The 15,844-nt window shown below is 41.4% G+C and overlaps 1 protein-coding gene across 3 annotated transcripts; it reads left to right on the top strand.

Annotated features, from left to right (window-relative positions):
* Window positions 1–8,098: 8,098 nt before the first annotated feature.
* LOC115664191 (uncharacterized) lies at window positions 8,099–10,570 on the top strand. 3 transcript variants are annotated; one of them, XM_030586131.2, is made up of 3 exons: window positions 8,099–8,889; window positions 9,218–9,333; window positions 10,459–10,570. In XM_030586131.2, exons 1-3 carry the CDS (start codon window positions 8,362–8,364, stop codon window positions 10,460–10,462), a joined length of 648 nt encoding a protein of 215 aa, XP_030441991.2. In that variant the 5' UTR covers window positions 8,099–8,361; the 3' UTR covers window positions 10,463–10,570. The 3 variants fall into 3 exon arrangements, with proteins under 3 accessions (XP_030441991.2, XP_056169633.1, XP_056169634.1); XM_056313658.1 differs by lacking the exon at window positions 10,459–10,570 and adding an exon at window positions 9,961–10,176; XM_056313659.1 differs by lacking the exon at window positions 10,459–10,570 and adding an exon at window positions 9,977–10,175.
* Window positions 10,571–15,844: the final 5,274 nt, after the last annotated feature.

The following is a 15,844-nucleotide window of genomic DNA, read 5'->3' as shown; positions in this document are numbered from 1 at the left end:
ATTTTCCAACGAAGTTTGTAATTCAAAAATTTTGTAATTTTTCCAACAAATTTAGCCACGAGTTTTCCGACGAAAAATTTTTCGTCGCAAACTTCGTTGGAAATTTCCAACGAATTTTGCGACGAATTTCAATTTTCCGGGGAATTTTTTCAGTGTGTACTATTTTCGTTGGAAAATTCGTTGGAAATTTCCAACGAATTTTTTTTCGTTGGAAATTTCCAACGAATTCAAAAAAATCGGTCTTGTTCGGCATTTTTTATATTCGTTGGAAAATTCGTTGGAAATTTCCAACGAATTTCAATTTTCCGGGGAATTTTTTCAGTGTGTACTATTTTCGTGGGAAAATTCGTTGGAAATTTCCAACGAATTTCCCAACGAAAATTATACACACTGAAAAATTAGTAATATTCGCGGGATTTTGAATTTGAATCTCGTGACAGAGTCACTCTCTCTCTCTCCTCTCTCTTCTATCGTCGCGTCCCTCACCTTCTTCACCACACACGTACACACGCAAAGACAGAGAAGCAGAAGCAGAAGAGCAGAGAGAGCAGACCGGGGAAGATGGCGACCCTCACGCAGGGCATCCTCCTGAAGCTCCTCCAGTCCATGAACTCCTCCAACGCCCGCGTCGCCGGCGACCACTGCTCCGCCCTCCTCCAGGTCGTCGGCATCGTCCCCGCCCTCGCCGCCCCCGATGACCTCTGGCCCAACCACGGTTTCGTCCTTCACCTCTCCGACTCCCTCCACTCCACCTACGTCTCCCTCTCCGACTGCGACGCCGACCTCATCCTCTCCAACCGCCTCCAGCTCGGCCACTTCGTCCACCTCGACCGCCTCCTCCTCACCCTCGACTCCCCCGTCCCCCGCACCTCCGCCCCCTCCCCGGCCGCCACCCCTTCCTCGGCTCCCCCGAGCCCCTCGTCGCCCGCCTCTCCCCCTCCTTTTCTCGATCGCCTCCTCGTCGCCAGCCCGCGACGAGGCTGGGCCTCGCCGGCGACGAGCTCGAGCTCGCCCAGATCTGGGCGAGCTCGGCCCTCGCCGGCGGCGAGGGGGATTTTTCAAAAAAAAAAAAAATTTCGTTGGAAAAAAAATTTCCACGATTTTTCGACCAAAAAAAAATTGTAATTTTTCCAACGACAAATTTTTCGTTGGAAAAAAAATTTTGTAATTTTTCCAACGAATTTAGCCACGAGTTTTCCAACGAATTTTCCAACGAAATAAAATTCATCGCAAATCCGACGACCTATTACCAACGAATTTTTTTTCGTTGGAAAATTCGTTGGAAATTCGTTTTCCAACGAATTTTTCCAAACTTTTCGTTGGAAATTTCGTCGGAAAAAATCAGTTTTTTTGTAGTGTTCACTTTGCTATATGGAGAGAGTTTGTCTACTCCTTGCATTTGATAGCCTTGCAGCATGTATAGGTGTTCTTCAATCTTCGCCAATCATCTAGCACTTTCCTCACCCTTGGGAAATACAGTTTCTTTCTTTGGAGTGGATTCGAGATCAATTACGACGGGTGTGACCACAGTGACATTTCCAACTATTCCCTATCAGTGTGATCATCAATTTGCAGCTCAAGTGGCACAGTAGGCATGGGCAGTGCCTCATTTGTAGCATGTGAAGCTGCAACTTTCATTTCCGCTAACATGGCAGCTATTTGAGCTAGTTGATCTCGACATTAGTGATTCGAACGTTGGCATCTTCTTGATCCATTCTAACTTGAGAACGGGTCCTTACATGGGATATCCCTCGTTCCATTTTTTATTACCTTGTTTAATAAAAACAAAAAAGAGGTTAAGTTAGTATATGGAAAAAAGAACAAAAAGAAAATATAAAAACCTTCAATTTTATATTTTCTTTCAATGAAATAGAGATAAGAAGTATTCATATGATCCCAATCTCATATAAATTATTTCTTATCAACATTTCTTCACAAGAAATTATGCAGTTGAAGGGGTAACATATGATAATTAATTAAGATGCCCCATCTATATTCCATTAAAATTTCGGAAAAATATATGAAAGGGGAAAATCACTAATTACAACAAAATTTATGAAAAAATCCCTATACATCTACAAGTAAAATGAAGGGAAAATCCTACTACATCATTACTGAGAATGTATAATAGGAAACCCTATGCATCCACTCTAAGGAATTGAAAATGCATAAAGAGAGAATTTCCAATGGAATATAGCCAATTTCCAAATGGATCTTATCAATTTGGCTAAAGCTTAATCCGTTTGTTTTCTTGGGCTTAATGTTCCAATTCAGCTAAAACTTAATCCCTTTCCCTAAGAGCTCGTGTGGCGTCGGCTATATGCGTCGGCTTCTCGGGAACGTTGGGGATATCCATCTTGAGTTCGGGCTTGACAAAGCGATGGATGTAGCATGGTGTATCTTCATGTCTCCTTCTAACTCCAATTTGTTGATCATGAGATAGGTTTAGGGCGGCGATCGTTCCACATATTGACGATTCCTTTGACCATTTCTTTCAAATTTGCAATTTGGTCATTTTTGAAGACATCTTTGCTATAGTCAAAACAATATAACCTCAACTTGAGGGATGGTGGAATCTTTTGAACCAACGGACCACCCTTAAAGGGTAATAAGATGTAGACCCCGTAAGACCCAAAAGTGGGATTGGGTTGTCGAGTCCTTTAGTAAGGCATACCTCGGGAATTCTTAGCCAACGAATATGCCATAGGATTTGATTAGGAGAGAGATTCTTGAGAAAATTGAACCACATGGAAAATGACCAATATGGGAAGAACTTTTCTGTATCACCAGAAAGTATGATAGAATGAAATTTTTTGCAAACACCTAGGATTTTCATGTTTAAACCGAAATCTTTGAGATGAGAGGCTAGCCAAATTTTGAGTAGACCAATAGGGGCTTTAAGACTACCACCATTTTCGTTTTGGATCTATTGAGTGACACAAAGGCTTCACCTAAGATCATGTTGGTGAACCTCTTGAACATGCAAATTAGAGTAACAATGTGGACTATTAAGGGATTCATAGTCTTTTTTGTGTATGGAAAGATTACAAAATCAAAGAATGCTAGAAGAAAAACTCTTGGAATTAGATAACCTGCTTCTTTAGGCAAACCTAAGAAATGTCGTTCTAAGAATGTGAAAAGGAGAGCGTTGCAATTTCCTCTAAAGACACCTTTGATTTAGGAACAATCGACCCCTAGGAATTGACTTAAAAGAGGAATGTGATCCATATCTATCGGAGGACTAACTTGACCAAAAGAACCGACTCTTCCAACATCAATATCGTACTCCTCAATTGTAGGGTCCAATTCATTTTGACCAAAGACAAATGTCGATGTCTTAGGGTTCAAAAAATGGGACAATGCTTTGATCATTGCGATGCGCAGCTGCACATACAAGAGTGAGATGAGGTATCCAATCCTCATCTCAATGTACTCCTTATGCTTCGACTCGAGACCTTCCTATATCCCTACAAGAGCTCTTGGTACAAGGATGATTCGGAGCTCGGACATATCCAATTGTCTAAGCCTAATAGCGCATCACGATTATTCATCTCATGTCACAAAGAAAACATGTCATGAAATTTAAATCGCATAAATGAAAGTGAGGTAAGGAAATATCGAAACAATACATAGAAACCTACCAAATGAAGGAGAATGGCAATCACAAAGACACATCGTATGAAAACAAGTGAGGTTTGACACCTAAAGGTTGAGATTCTAAAGGCTTAAGGCTCCCACCTTGATTAGATAAAATGAGCTTATCCCCCACTATTAACGTCGATTGGTGCACTTTTTACTAATCAAGGCAAGCAGGTTTGGGAATGGATCACCACGAGTATTGCTCACTTGGGTTCCATTCTCAATACCTCCCAATGGTTCCTAATGTGATTGGGGGGTTTAGACCGCGGGTTGTGCATGAATTGTGTCGTGCTAAAGCGAGTAAACATTCACTCAAACTAAAGCAATGCCGCGTCAATATAATCTCAATATTCATTCCATACATCTTAACTCCTCCTATAAAATAAAGGTTTTACAATTATGCCACCCCTTATGACTCCCAACCTTCAAAACCATTTAAAACATGGTTAGTGGACTTATCTCATTTTCCACACGACTTTGACATGCGCATCATGTCACGCCCCGAACCCCTCGAAGCGCGATCAACCCACGTACCGGTCTATTTTGATGCGACGTCCCAGGACGCGTTGCTGACCCAACTCCCAAAACAGAGCATAAGGTACATGCGGAAGCAATAATTACAACACCCGTACAAAAAATACATGACCAAGGGTAGCAGGAACGACGAACAATTAAAAGCCTAATAATCAAGACTTGCATTGAACTTCAAAACATATACAATGTCCACGATACACCAATACAAATCTCCAAACAAAAGCGGGTCGACGGCCACTACTAACAAAATGACTAAGTGGCCAAGGGGGCAGTCTATGGTGGGCTACAATCAAAGGGTTACCGGCCCGATCTAAGGGAAGCTAAGACTGATCCTAGGAAACTTAATCGGGATCGAATCCTGATGACACGGACTCAGCCTCGATTATCTCATCTTCCGAATCCTTCTACTTGACCTCGCCAACCTGTTCGGGATCTTGCTCTATGGGCTCCGGATCGTTATATTGATTGGGTACACCAGGTATCCTCTAATAGGGGTCTAAAAAACGGGGTTTAAACAACTATGAGACGAATCTCAGTGAGTAGGCCTCCTAAACCGAAACTAGGCTAACATGCACCTCCCGACAAGCAATCAACACAACAACCGACAATGATGTCAATCAAATGACCTAGGCCCTTGAGCCCGGATCGCTTACCTTGCTGACCCTGCAGGTTAAATAGTTCGATATAATAATCACGGCACATACGTGGCACACATTTTCACACATACGCCATACGCATGCTCATACTCAAAGTGTTCATCTCGCATGCCATTCACCGAGTCTTGCATACTCGCACACTGGCCCATGCATTCTTATGCATGCAAATGTCATCATCATGCCATGTTTCATTCTGGCTCACACTGCACACTGGCTCATGCTCCATTATTATTATTCATTACGACTCGAGTCATCACAATTCCCGGCCCGGTGCGTCTAGCCTGCTACAAAGTGCATGAGGCGCAACACCGATCTGGCCCAGTGTCTCTAGCCTGCTACAAAGTGCATGAGGCGCAACACTGATCTCCCCACGAACCAGAGCCTGCGTAAAACGCATCAGGATGGTCGTCTTCCGGACGTACCGGGCATCGTCCTGCTTCAAAGTTCATGAGGACGACACACCCCGCGTAACACGCATCAGGGCGAAATGTGATCACACATACACATAGCCAGTTATTATCTGAACCCCGCGTAACACGCATCAGGGCAATTAGGTGATCACATGCTCATGTCAGGCACGCATTCTCACACAATCTCATCTCATGCCCCATTCTCGGCATACACAATGCGTGGCCATGCAATGTCGTACAATGCAACATAAGCATTCAATTTCAGCACGGCATTTCAACAAACATGCCAAATCAACGTGCTCAAATAGCCAATCAATTGCCCATACTTATTCGCATAACATGCGCGCTTGGCCAACTAGTACCATGTGACCCAAAACATAATTCACGCACTTGGGCAATAACATTCACATCAATGATTGGCCAATCACACACCGCATTGCTTGAACACGCAGTCAGGCGGCATGGCATTAAACAATTGAGCATGACAATCAATAAGCCAGTCAACCCGGGCATACCCGGCAATTCAGCCAATAAATCTCCAATTTAATGACACCAATCCGAATATCCATTATTGGGGACAGCCACTATTCACCCTATTATCGACCTCCAATTCGCCACTAGATCGCCACAATAATCCATCAAATTAATCGCGATCTCACCTCAGCCTCGAACTATCAATATCAATTCTCCTCAAATCGTACCACTAATAAACTAAACCGGGTCCGTCTAAAAATGTACACTGTCCTAGACCGGGTTTAGAAGGTTATACTCACATTGTCGATTTTAAATCCGGTCACGCCTCAATGTGGACAGCCACCAATCAGTCCGAGAGAGATAAAAACCGAGAGTGAACAAAATCGGGTCCAAACTGAGCAGTTACACAGTGGCCGAAATCCATTTGAAATAAATAGTAAATCAATTCCAAAAATTCTGAAATTTGGATATGTTGTAGAAAACATCTCGATGAACATTTTCCATGTATAACTCGAAACCCAGTTCTAAACGTAAACACCTCGTTTTGACACTCAAAGTCAGACGAAATCCGGTTCGCTCGGACCACTACAAAAAAATGAGGATTTAGCCACGAAAATTAGCCACGAAAAAATATTCGTGGCTAATTTGCTACGGAATTTGTGACGAAAACTAAATTCGTGGCTAATTAGCGACGAAAAAATTTCCGTAGCTAATTTGCGACAGAATTTGCGACGAAAAAAAAATCGTGGCTAATTTGCGACGGAATTTGTGACGAACAATTTTCCGTGGCTAATTTGCGACGGAATTAGCAACGAAAAACAAATTCGTCGCTAATTAGCCACGGATTTAGCCACGAAAATAAAAATAGTCGCGAAAGTGAAGAGAGAGTTTATTTTCGTGGCTAAATCCGTGGCTAATTAGCCACGAATTTTGCCACGAATTTATTTCGTGGCTAATTAGCCACAGATTTAGCCACGAATGTAAAAAAAGTAGGAAAAGTGAAGCGAAAGTTTATTTTCGTGGCTAAATCCGTGGCTAATTAGCCACGCATTTTGCCACGAATTTATTTCGTGGCGAAACCGAAGAGAGAGTTTATTTTTGTGGCTAAATCCGTGGCTAATTAGCCACGAATTTTGCCACGAATCAATTTCGTGGCTAATTAGCCACACATTTAGCCACGAATGTAAAAAAAAGTAGGTAAAGTGAAGCGAAAGTTTATTTTCGTGGCTAAATCCGTGGCTAATTAGCCACGCATTTTGCCACGAATTTATTTCGTGGCGAAACCGAAGAGAGAGTTTATTTTCGTGGCTAAATCCGTGGCTAATTAGCCACGAATTTTGCCACGAATCTATTTCATGGCTAATTAGCCACAGATTTAGCCACGAATGTAAAAAAAGTAGGTAAAGTGAAGCGAAAGTTTATTTTCGTGGCTAAATCCGTGGCTAATTAGCCACGCATTTTGCCACGAAATTATTTCGTGGCGAAACTGAAGAGAGAGTTTTATTTTCGTGGCTAAATCCATGGCTAATTAGCCACGAATTTTGCCACGAATTTATTTCGTGGCTAATTAGCCACAGATTTAGCCGCGAATGTAAAAAAAAAGTAGGTAAAGTGAAGCGAAAGTTTATTTTCGTGGCTAAATCCGTGGCTAATTAGCCACGCATTTTGCAACGAATTTATTTCGTGGCGAAACTGAAGAGAGAGTTTATTTTCGTGGCTAAATCCGTGGCTAATTAGCCACGAATTTATTTCGTGGCTAATTAGCCACAGATTTAGCCACGAATGTAAAAAAAAAATAGGTAAATTGAAGCGAAAGTTTATTTTCGTGGCTAAATCCGTGGCTAATTAGCCACGCATTTTGCCACGAATTTATTTCGTGGCGAAACTGAAGAGAGAGTTTATTTTCGTGGCTAAATCCGTGGCTAATTAGCCACGAATTTTGCCACGAATTTATTTCGTGGCTAATTAGCCACAGATTTAGCCACGAACGTAAAAAAATAGGAAAAGTAAAGCGAAAGTTTATTTTCGTGGCTAAATCCGTGGCTAATTAGCCACGAATTTTGCCACTAATTTATTTCGTGGCTAATTAGCCACTAATTTAGCCACGAACGTAAAAAAAAGTAGGAAAAGTGAAGCGAAAGTTTATTTTCGTGGCTAAATCCGTGGCTAATTAGCCACGAATTGTGCCACGAATTTATTTCGTGGATAATTAGCTACAGATTTAGCCATGAATATAAAAAAAATCAGGAAAAGTGAAGTTAAAATTTATTTTCGTGGCTAAATTCGTGGCTAATTAGCTACGAATTTAGCCACGAATTTTATTCCGTGGCGAATTTTGCAACGAACACAGAAGTTCGTCGCTAAATTCTTTTATCTGCCCGCCCTCACCCCGATTCTCTCTCTCTCTCTCGGATCCCCCTCGCTGTTCTCCCTCCCTCTCCCACACCCCCAAGCCTCTCAAGTCGCCCTGATCTACAAAATCCAACCTCTAATTTGCTTGCGTCTTCGGCGAATTTGATGCCTCATCGTCGTGAATTCGCAGGTCCGATCCCGAATCCGGCGCTGCTTCTTGCGGCCTCCGGCGATCGCCGCACGCGTCTAGGGTTTTCCTGACTCCAAACCCGATCGATTCGGCGGCGCTTCCGACGATGGATGGCAACAATAGTCCCCTCCCCCTTCTCCCTTTGTTCTCGCCTCTCGCCGGTGGTTTCCGCCCCCTCGGAGCTCGGAATCAGTGGTTTTCCGGTTCGTTATCTCGAGTTTCTTCCAGCGGTTCGCCTGAATTCGGCGAGGTGCGATCGAGATTCGCCATGGCTAGCTCCGGCGATGGAGAGAACGGCGAGAACCGCCGGACGCGACTGGACCGCGACGAGCCCGGCGATCTGTCGTCGATCGACGCGTCCTCGGTGGAGTCCGGGCCGAGCTCGAGGGTCTCGAGGGGGGCAGCCGAGGAGATTGGGATGGCGGAGAGACTGACAGACGTCTTCATCGGGGGAGGCGACGGAGATCTGTTGATGCAGCGGAGCGATCGGGAGGATAGGGTTCTGCAGTGGCTGCAGGTGCTCGATATGCAAGTGGTTGGGGCCTGCCGCGCGGATGAGAGATTTAAGCCGTTGTTGAAGTCGAGTGAGTCGAGCAGCGCGGCTGCGGATCGGTTGTTGGCTCACCTCAGTCAGGTACTTATTGTTTCGATCCGGATTAAGTGTCTATCTGGCTCGAAGCGTTAGGGTTTTTTTGCTTATTTCATTGCCTGAGGATTGATTTCGAGATAATCGCGGCGTATGTAGCATGTATGGCTACGTTTTGGTGGCCTGTGAGGGATAAACGCTTTACCGTGCTACTGATGATAGGGAGTCTCTTTTCAATTTTAATTTTCGTACGGATGATTCAGAGTCCTTTATGAGATATTGCATGATTGGACCGTTATTGAGAAGGTTTGGGTAATTTGTTCAAGTTGTTGTTTGATTTTGGCTTATTGGATTTGCTTTTGTTTTTAATCATCAGCATTTCGAGCCTGCAGAAGTTGGAATACTGGCCATATGCTTTTGCATGCCACTTGTTTCGATTCGAGTTGGCAAGATAGACAAGCAAGGGACTCTTCTTTGCCCCACATCAACAAGGTAAATGAAGTTCTGATCTGTATTGGTTTTCGGATTCTTGTATGTGAATTGTCTGTTGGCTTGTGAGCAGCTTAGTTTGGTTTCTGCTGATGAGTTGCCAATGTTTTCCGGTAATATACATAGTTCAGCTGCAGACTAATTTTATCAGTGGTGCTCTTTGGTTTACTATTAGAATTTTGTTTGTTATCAAGTGATTTTCCTTTACGTTTCTCAGTTGCTATATGGATGATTATAATTTTTGGAAGTTTAACAAGCTTAGAATTGGCTTTATTAGGAGTTGTATTGTTTATGTTCTGATCTGTCGCATTTAAGTGGTGCATTTTCTGTCTTGTATCTTGTTCCCTTCATCTGGAGTGTAGTTCTTGTAAGCTTTCATTTTGTAGTGCGAGTGCGTACTATGTGTTTTGATTGAGCATTTGTTAGTTTTGTGTTTAGAGAACGGTTCTTCGTACGATTTTTCTACAATGTTTAAGGAGGAGTATGCTTGCTGTTTTTCTGTTCCTAGAGTTCCTTATCCTCATTATTTCAAATTTGCTAGTTTTTATTGCCATTTTGTGTGGTGGAGTTCTGTCTTTTGGTTCTTATTACAGCTAAGCTATGTAATGCTAATTGTGGGCACCTCATCAGGAGATCATGTTGTCAGTCTTCTTTGCAAGCAGCCAGTTTAAAATATTCTAGATGAAAGTATTTGACACATATTGATATACCAGTAAGTTTGTGTAAAGTAAACGTCAGATGCTGGACCGTAACAGTTTTTTTTGTTTTCTGATGTAGTTCTCTTCTTGTTGGAATTTTTTTGGATACATATGGATATAGGTATTGATGGCAGTAATATTGGCTGATGGACAGTAGTTTATGTTTACCCTACTATTTTCTCTCTTGATAATGGGAGATTTACCCTCTTGACAATTATGTCATAGCATCAGAGTCTTCGAATTGAGCAGTTCTTGAATGTCGTTTGTGAGATTATTTTCCAAGAAATGGTGGATATTACTTGAATAATATCAACTTTGCATATAGTCCATGATATCACTGGAAATAATCTTAAGTTGAGGATTTAATGTTGTAGCTTCTTGTTGGTATCCATGTTCATTCTTCCCAATAAATATGTCTTTTGACTTGTAGGTGAAGTGGGCGTATCTTATTATGATCTCTGAATTAAGGGGGAGTCAAGGTAGTTTCATGCTCCTATATGATCTTGTCGACTGTTGCTTTTTGAATGTATATAGGATCTGAATTCAACAAGTAGAAAATGTTAGTGACTAGTTTTGTTCTTATGCTTGTCATTTAGGTAGGTCTTGTGACACTGTAATTTTGATCTCATTAAGTTCTCTTCAGTCAATTGGTTGTTATTGTTTGCATTTGACAATTAATAGTTATGTGAACTGACTTTTTATATTACCCTCCGAATTTGTCACATTTACATCTCCATTTCCTTGAACATAGATGGTACTTGCTGTTTATATCTATGTTACCGAATGGTACTCATTTCTGGAACTGCTTGGTCTTTCAACATATTGTTAGAATTTGTGGAGTTATTTCGGATGCTTGAAAGTCATGCAAAGGAAATACCTTTTGTAAGATGTCCTAGAATTAAATCATAGGTGCAGCCAGAATAAGCATGTACACACAAGGATGCAGTTAGTTACATGATGATTCTTTTAGGTCTAAAGTTACCTGAGAAATTTAGCCAAAGTCAAGTATTGATATACACGGCAAAAAAAAAAAGGACTCGAGATAAATCCATTACATATGTGATAGGCGATAGATAATCCCATTTAGTGTTTTTACAGGAAATTTGCGTATTAGGCGTTGATACCAAACTTGCACATTGCTATAGTAATCTTTTCGTCACCGGCTCGTTAATTTCTTAGCTGTCTCAGAGAAATAGACAGTTTAAATTGTTTGTTGGTTATATCCCTGTTAATTTCTGAGCTAGAGAATAGAATTTTTTTTGAAAATTTTTTTTTTTCGAAATTTTTTTTTGTTTTTTCAGGACAAATTAGCGACGAATTTTGCTACGAATACAGTTCGTGGCAAAATTTTTTTAAAAAAATAGAATTTTTTTTTTAAAATAATTTTTTTTTTGCTTTTTCGAGGCAAATTAGCGACGAATTTTGCGACGAATACATTTCGTGGCAAAAAAAAATTTGTTTAAAAAAATAGAATTTTTTTTTGTTTTTTCGGGGGAAATTAGCGACGAATTTTGCCACGAATATAGTTCGTGACAAATTAGCGATGAATTTTGCGACGAATACAGTTCGTGGCAAATTAGCGACGAATTTTGCCACGAATAATTTGCGACGAATTTTGCCACGAATTTTGCCACGAAAAATTTGCGACGAATTTTGCGACGAATTTTTTTTCGTGGCAAATTAGCGACGAAAATTGAAATTTTTCGTGGCTAAATTTTGCGACGCCGAATTAGCGACGAAATTTTTTTCGTCGCAAAATTCGTCGCAAATTCATTTAGCGACGAATTTTGCCGAATTTTTCGTGGCAAAATTCGTGGCTAAAACCTTATTTTTTTGTAGTGGACAGCCCCTCAGGTCATCAAAATACAACTCATTCGGTACCCAAATCATTTTGGAAAACCTTGAAATTTTTATATGTTATAGCCACCAATGTCCCCAACAATTTTTGTGAAGGAAGTATTTTTAAAATAGGCCTGAAAAAAATTTATAAAAATTCGAACAGACCCGAAGGTCGTGTGAACAGTAAATCGGGCAGTTTTATTTCGGTCCAAAGATGGACTTCCGAATGGCATCAAACGATTTCCAAAAATTCCCAAATTAAAATATGTTATACATCAAGATGTTGGGAACAACTTTCAGGAACAACACTTCTTCAAATTCGGCCCACACAAGTCACACCAAAAATAACAAAATCCGATGACGCAACAGTAACCGTACCGGAAATCAACAATTCTGCACCACCAAGCAAACCAAACATAACCAACCACTAATCCAATGATCCACAGCCTTTAAACCATCCCTAAATCATCACATTAGGTCCTTAAAATCACCATAACTTCAGCCCAAATCAGCCCACTCTAATCAACCCCTAAAATACCCTAATAACCCCTAAAACTTGTCCAAAGTGCACATAATCCTAATTAAGGGTTAGGATTTTCACTCACTAGGTTTATGGCTTCAAAAGTGGGCTGAACAAGGAGAGAGAAGGGCTGAACAGCAGCTGGATCGACCCGGTTCAGCGGCGGCGCTCCGGCATCCTCACGGCGGCGCAAACGGCGGTGGCTTGCGGATGGCGGTCCACGATGGAGGCTGCTCACGCAGCTGAGGAAAGGGAGAGAGAGAGAGTGGGACGGCTGGATGGTGGTGCAAGGCAAGGTGGTGGCGGTGGCGGATCGGCTCCGGCGGCGGTGGTGGCGGTCCTCCGGCGAGGGCCTCTCACGGCCAAACAAAGATGAAAAAGAAAGAGAAGAAGAGGAGTGGCATGGAAGGAGGGGGGTGCACGGCTGAAGGGGAGGAAAATGGTAGGAGAGAGAGAGGATTGGGCAATAATAACTTTGACCAACTTTTCCAAATTCCAAAATTGCCCTTTACACACTTGGTTCTCAATAATCCAACCCAAAATATCCAAGGGCGTTTTGGTCTTTCACCCCTTGAATTATTGGGCTGAAATATACATTAAAATATCCAAATTTAATCCCCAAAAATGGCCCAAAATTCGGAACCCTAAAAATGAGTCATAGGGGCAAAACGGTAATTTTCCGGTCCCGGGTCGAAATTCCATTTTTCGACCGTACCGACCCCAAATATGTGTGGCCACTCAAAAATGACGTCGGCCTCGCAAAATAGTCGCAAACACTCATATAATTTCGACATCAAAGTTCGGGTCCAATTTGGCGATCAAAATTGCTCAATTCAGAATTTTAGAGCCTCTCACTGACGGGTGGCTGTTTAGGGGTTACGCGTATCGACCTAGGGTCCCTCGAGTCGTGACGGTCTCGATTACTGGGATAGTACAAGGAATTATTGGTTATTCCAGGGGTCACGATCGTTCGGTTCAGGTTCGGGATTTATTTGCCACGCGCACTCTCGGTCGAGCGGAATCACCTGCGATCCGATCGTACATCGTTGGCCAAACCAAATTCGTCGCCTCCCTAGAATTGGCCCACACTAGCCCAAAATACTTTCCCGCCATTTCCCGGAATCGGTGCCCGATTCGCGATCGGGTCCCCGGTCTACGTACCGTTTTCCTAGTTAGCCTTTCCCATTGGTCAGTATCCCGCGAAGGGCCAGCTCCGGGCGAGACATACTAAAATCAGATGAGAAATAATATCCATTTCGTGGGATCCCGGAAATAGGTCGAAATTCAGGATGTTACACATCAAGGTAAACCACGTTAATGAATCAACCAACAAGTTTTTATGGCTTAAGTCCACTAAGTTCGTAATCAAGTTGCAGTCTATCACTACCCACCCCTGGCAAGACGGGTTTAGAGGTACTTACCCAAGAATGTGAACATTGATTGATTCATCCAAAAAGAATGACTCAAAAGGCTCATCAAATCATAGGTTGGGGTGCTCCCAAGCCCCATACCTTGCGCGACATTTTGGGACTATCCCATTTTTATTATGAGCATGTGTTATAAGAAGTCACCACTAACAATTACTAATGGGTTGGTTAGAAACCCAATTGAGATACGGGAGATTTATTTCGATTCCACACAACTAAAGTTTTCTAGGTTCAGGGATTTGCTTACGTTAATATTGCTATTAATGTCTTTTCGGTACCACTAACTAGTTGAATGATTTCCAAATGATCATGCAAATTTGGTTTACCATTTTAGTCCAAAGAGGCTTTTGTCACCATTCTAATGTCCATGCATCCTGTTTTTATGATTTTCATTTAGCATTCTATACTAACCTATCTTAGTTTAGAAAATAAAAATTAACATTCAATGTATTGAGAAGCGGTGCGGGAATTAAACATTCAATGTATTGAAGAGACGAGCTATTCTAAGCACAATAAAGGAAAAGCCGCAACTTGCGGGTGTTGAGGAATGAAAACTCGATACGGTGTCGTGCAAAGAATATACATGGCTTTGTTGTTGAGCTTCAAGACATGAGCCACCAAAAGCTTGCTATTGAGACTAATGTGAATTCTAAGATATAAACCTATCCTAGATAGGGTAATCGATTCCTCATGACCAAGGCCATAAGAAATCCTATGTTTTCACTCATCAAAGGTCGGGTCATCAATTCCGACCATTGGATACAAAGTGTGTAGTAAACCCTTTTCAAGTATTCTCAAAGTCACTAACGTTGCAGATGCCCCTTATTCATTATTGATAGTAGCTAAGCCACGATAAAAAAAACTATACTTGATTCTTTTTTTGGATTTTTAGTGATCTTTCTAACTGAAACCATTTTTTATTATTAAAAATTTATGCCAATCTTGTTGATTAGTTGAATTGAACTAGCTATTACAAGTTCGAGACCGGATAGGACATCGGTCTTTATCACCATCTTCGTGAGCATCGGCCGTCTCCTCCATGGACCGCCTCGCATGGCCATCATTAGTGGTGTCGTTTTTTTCATTCATCCATTCACATGTAATCACTTAAACGAAACAATCAATAAAGTTCACATCGATCAAGCATTCGGAATGGCCTCGGGGTCAGCCTTTTGGTTTTCATGCATTTCGATCAACCCCCATTCCTAATTACTAAGATTCATTGATTAATGGTCGATGACAATTGGTCACTATTTGTATTCACATAACGATGATCAACGTTAATTAACCCCTAAATTCGGTTCTAGGCGACCCCAATTGGTTAAGCATCGAGCATGCATCGCACCAATCCATTCATCTAACAAATACATGCATAAGCATCAAATTAAACATGCAATTAGGTCATTTGACCTTGATTCACAATCAGTCACACAAGGAGAAATGAACCAATGAAGGGTCACTTATTCAATTAGTCTCAAATATGGACTGATTCTGTTTCAATTCAATTAGCCCATCAAACGAAATCCAATTGACATGATTCAGGCATTAATAGAAAGATTAGGATGTGAAATGTAAATGTCATGAAGACCACTTAAACCAGTTTTGCATCGAAAATCCCGAAATTTGACAAAATGACCCGGCAGTTCAATTTCGACCCGGTTTTAACCCGTGAGATGTAAAATTCGGTAAAAATAGTTTGAAATTTCAAAAGCCTGCCAAGTTTGACAGAAATCTCAGTTCATTCAGTAATTAACAACTTTCACGTTTTGAAGTTTTCAAAAAAACCCTTGAACTATAAGAAAATTACATGTTTTCTCGGGGACTACACTGAAAACTGTTTTATAGGCCGTAACCGACCTTGTCTGATTTATTGCCAATTTGACCTTATAAAATTTGCTTTTAGGTCCTCATACTCTCCAGTTTACAAAATAAGACCCCAATGAACAACTTTTCAATTGTAAGTTTTTGCAAAAAAGGACTTCTAATTCATTAAAATTGCAAAACACATTCAAGGAAGCAAATTCCCAGAT

Source organism: Syzygium oleosum, unplaced genomic scaffold (assembly GCF_021117445.2).
Source record: "Syzygium oleosum isolate NSW1041296 unplaced genomic scaffold, Sole_v2.1 Sole_v2.08, whole genome shotgun sequence".
Taxonomy (NCBI): Eukaryota; Viridiplantae; Streptophyta; class Magnoliopsida; order Myrtales; family Myrtaceae; genus Syzygium; species Syzygium oleosum.
The sequence above is the reverse complement of the archived record's forward strand: the minus strand, read 5'-3'. Positions and strand labels throughout refer to the sequence as shown.

What these genes read in the sequence shown, in the direction of transcription:
- LOC115664191 (XM_056313658.1), top strand. Translation starts at nt 8,362, where the DNA reads ATGGATGGCAACAATAGTCCCCTCCCCCTTCTCCCTTTGTTCTCGCCT. An exon ending in TGTTGGCTCACCTCAGTCAG is followed by an intron (nt 8,890 to 9,217) that starts GTACTTATTGTT and finishes TTTAATCATCAG; the next exon opens with CATTTCGAGCCTGCAGAAGT. An exon ending in CTTTGCCCCACATCAACAAG is followed by an intron (nt 9,334 to 9,960) that starts GTAAATGAAGTT and finishes GCACCTCATCAG; the next exon opens with GAGATCATGTTGTCAGTCTT.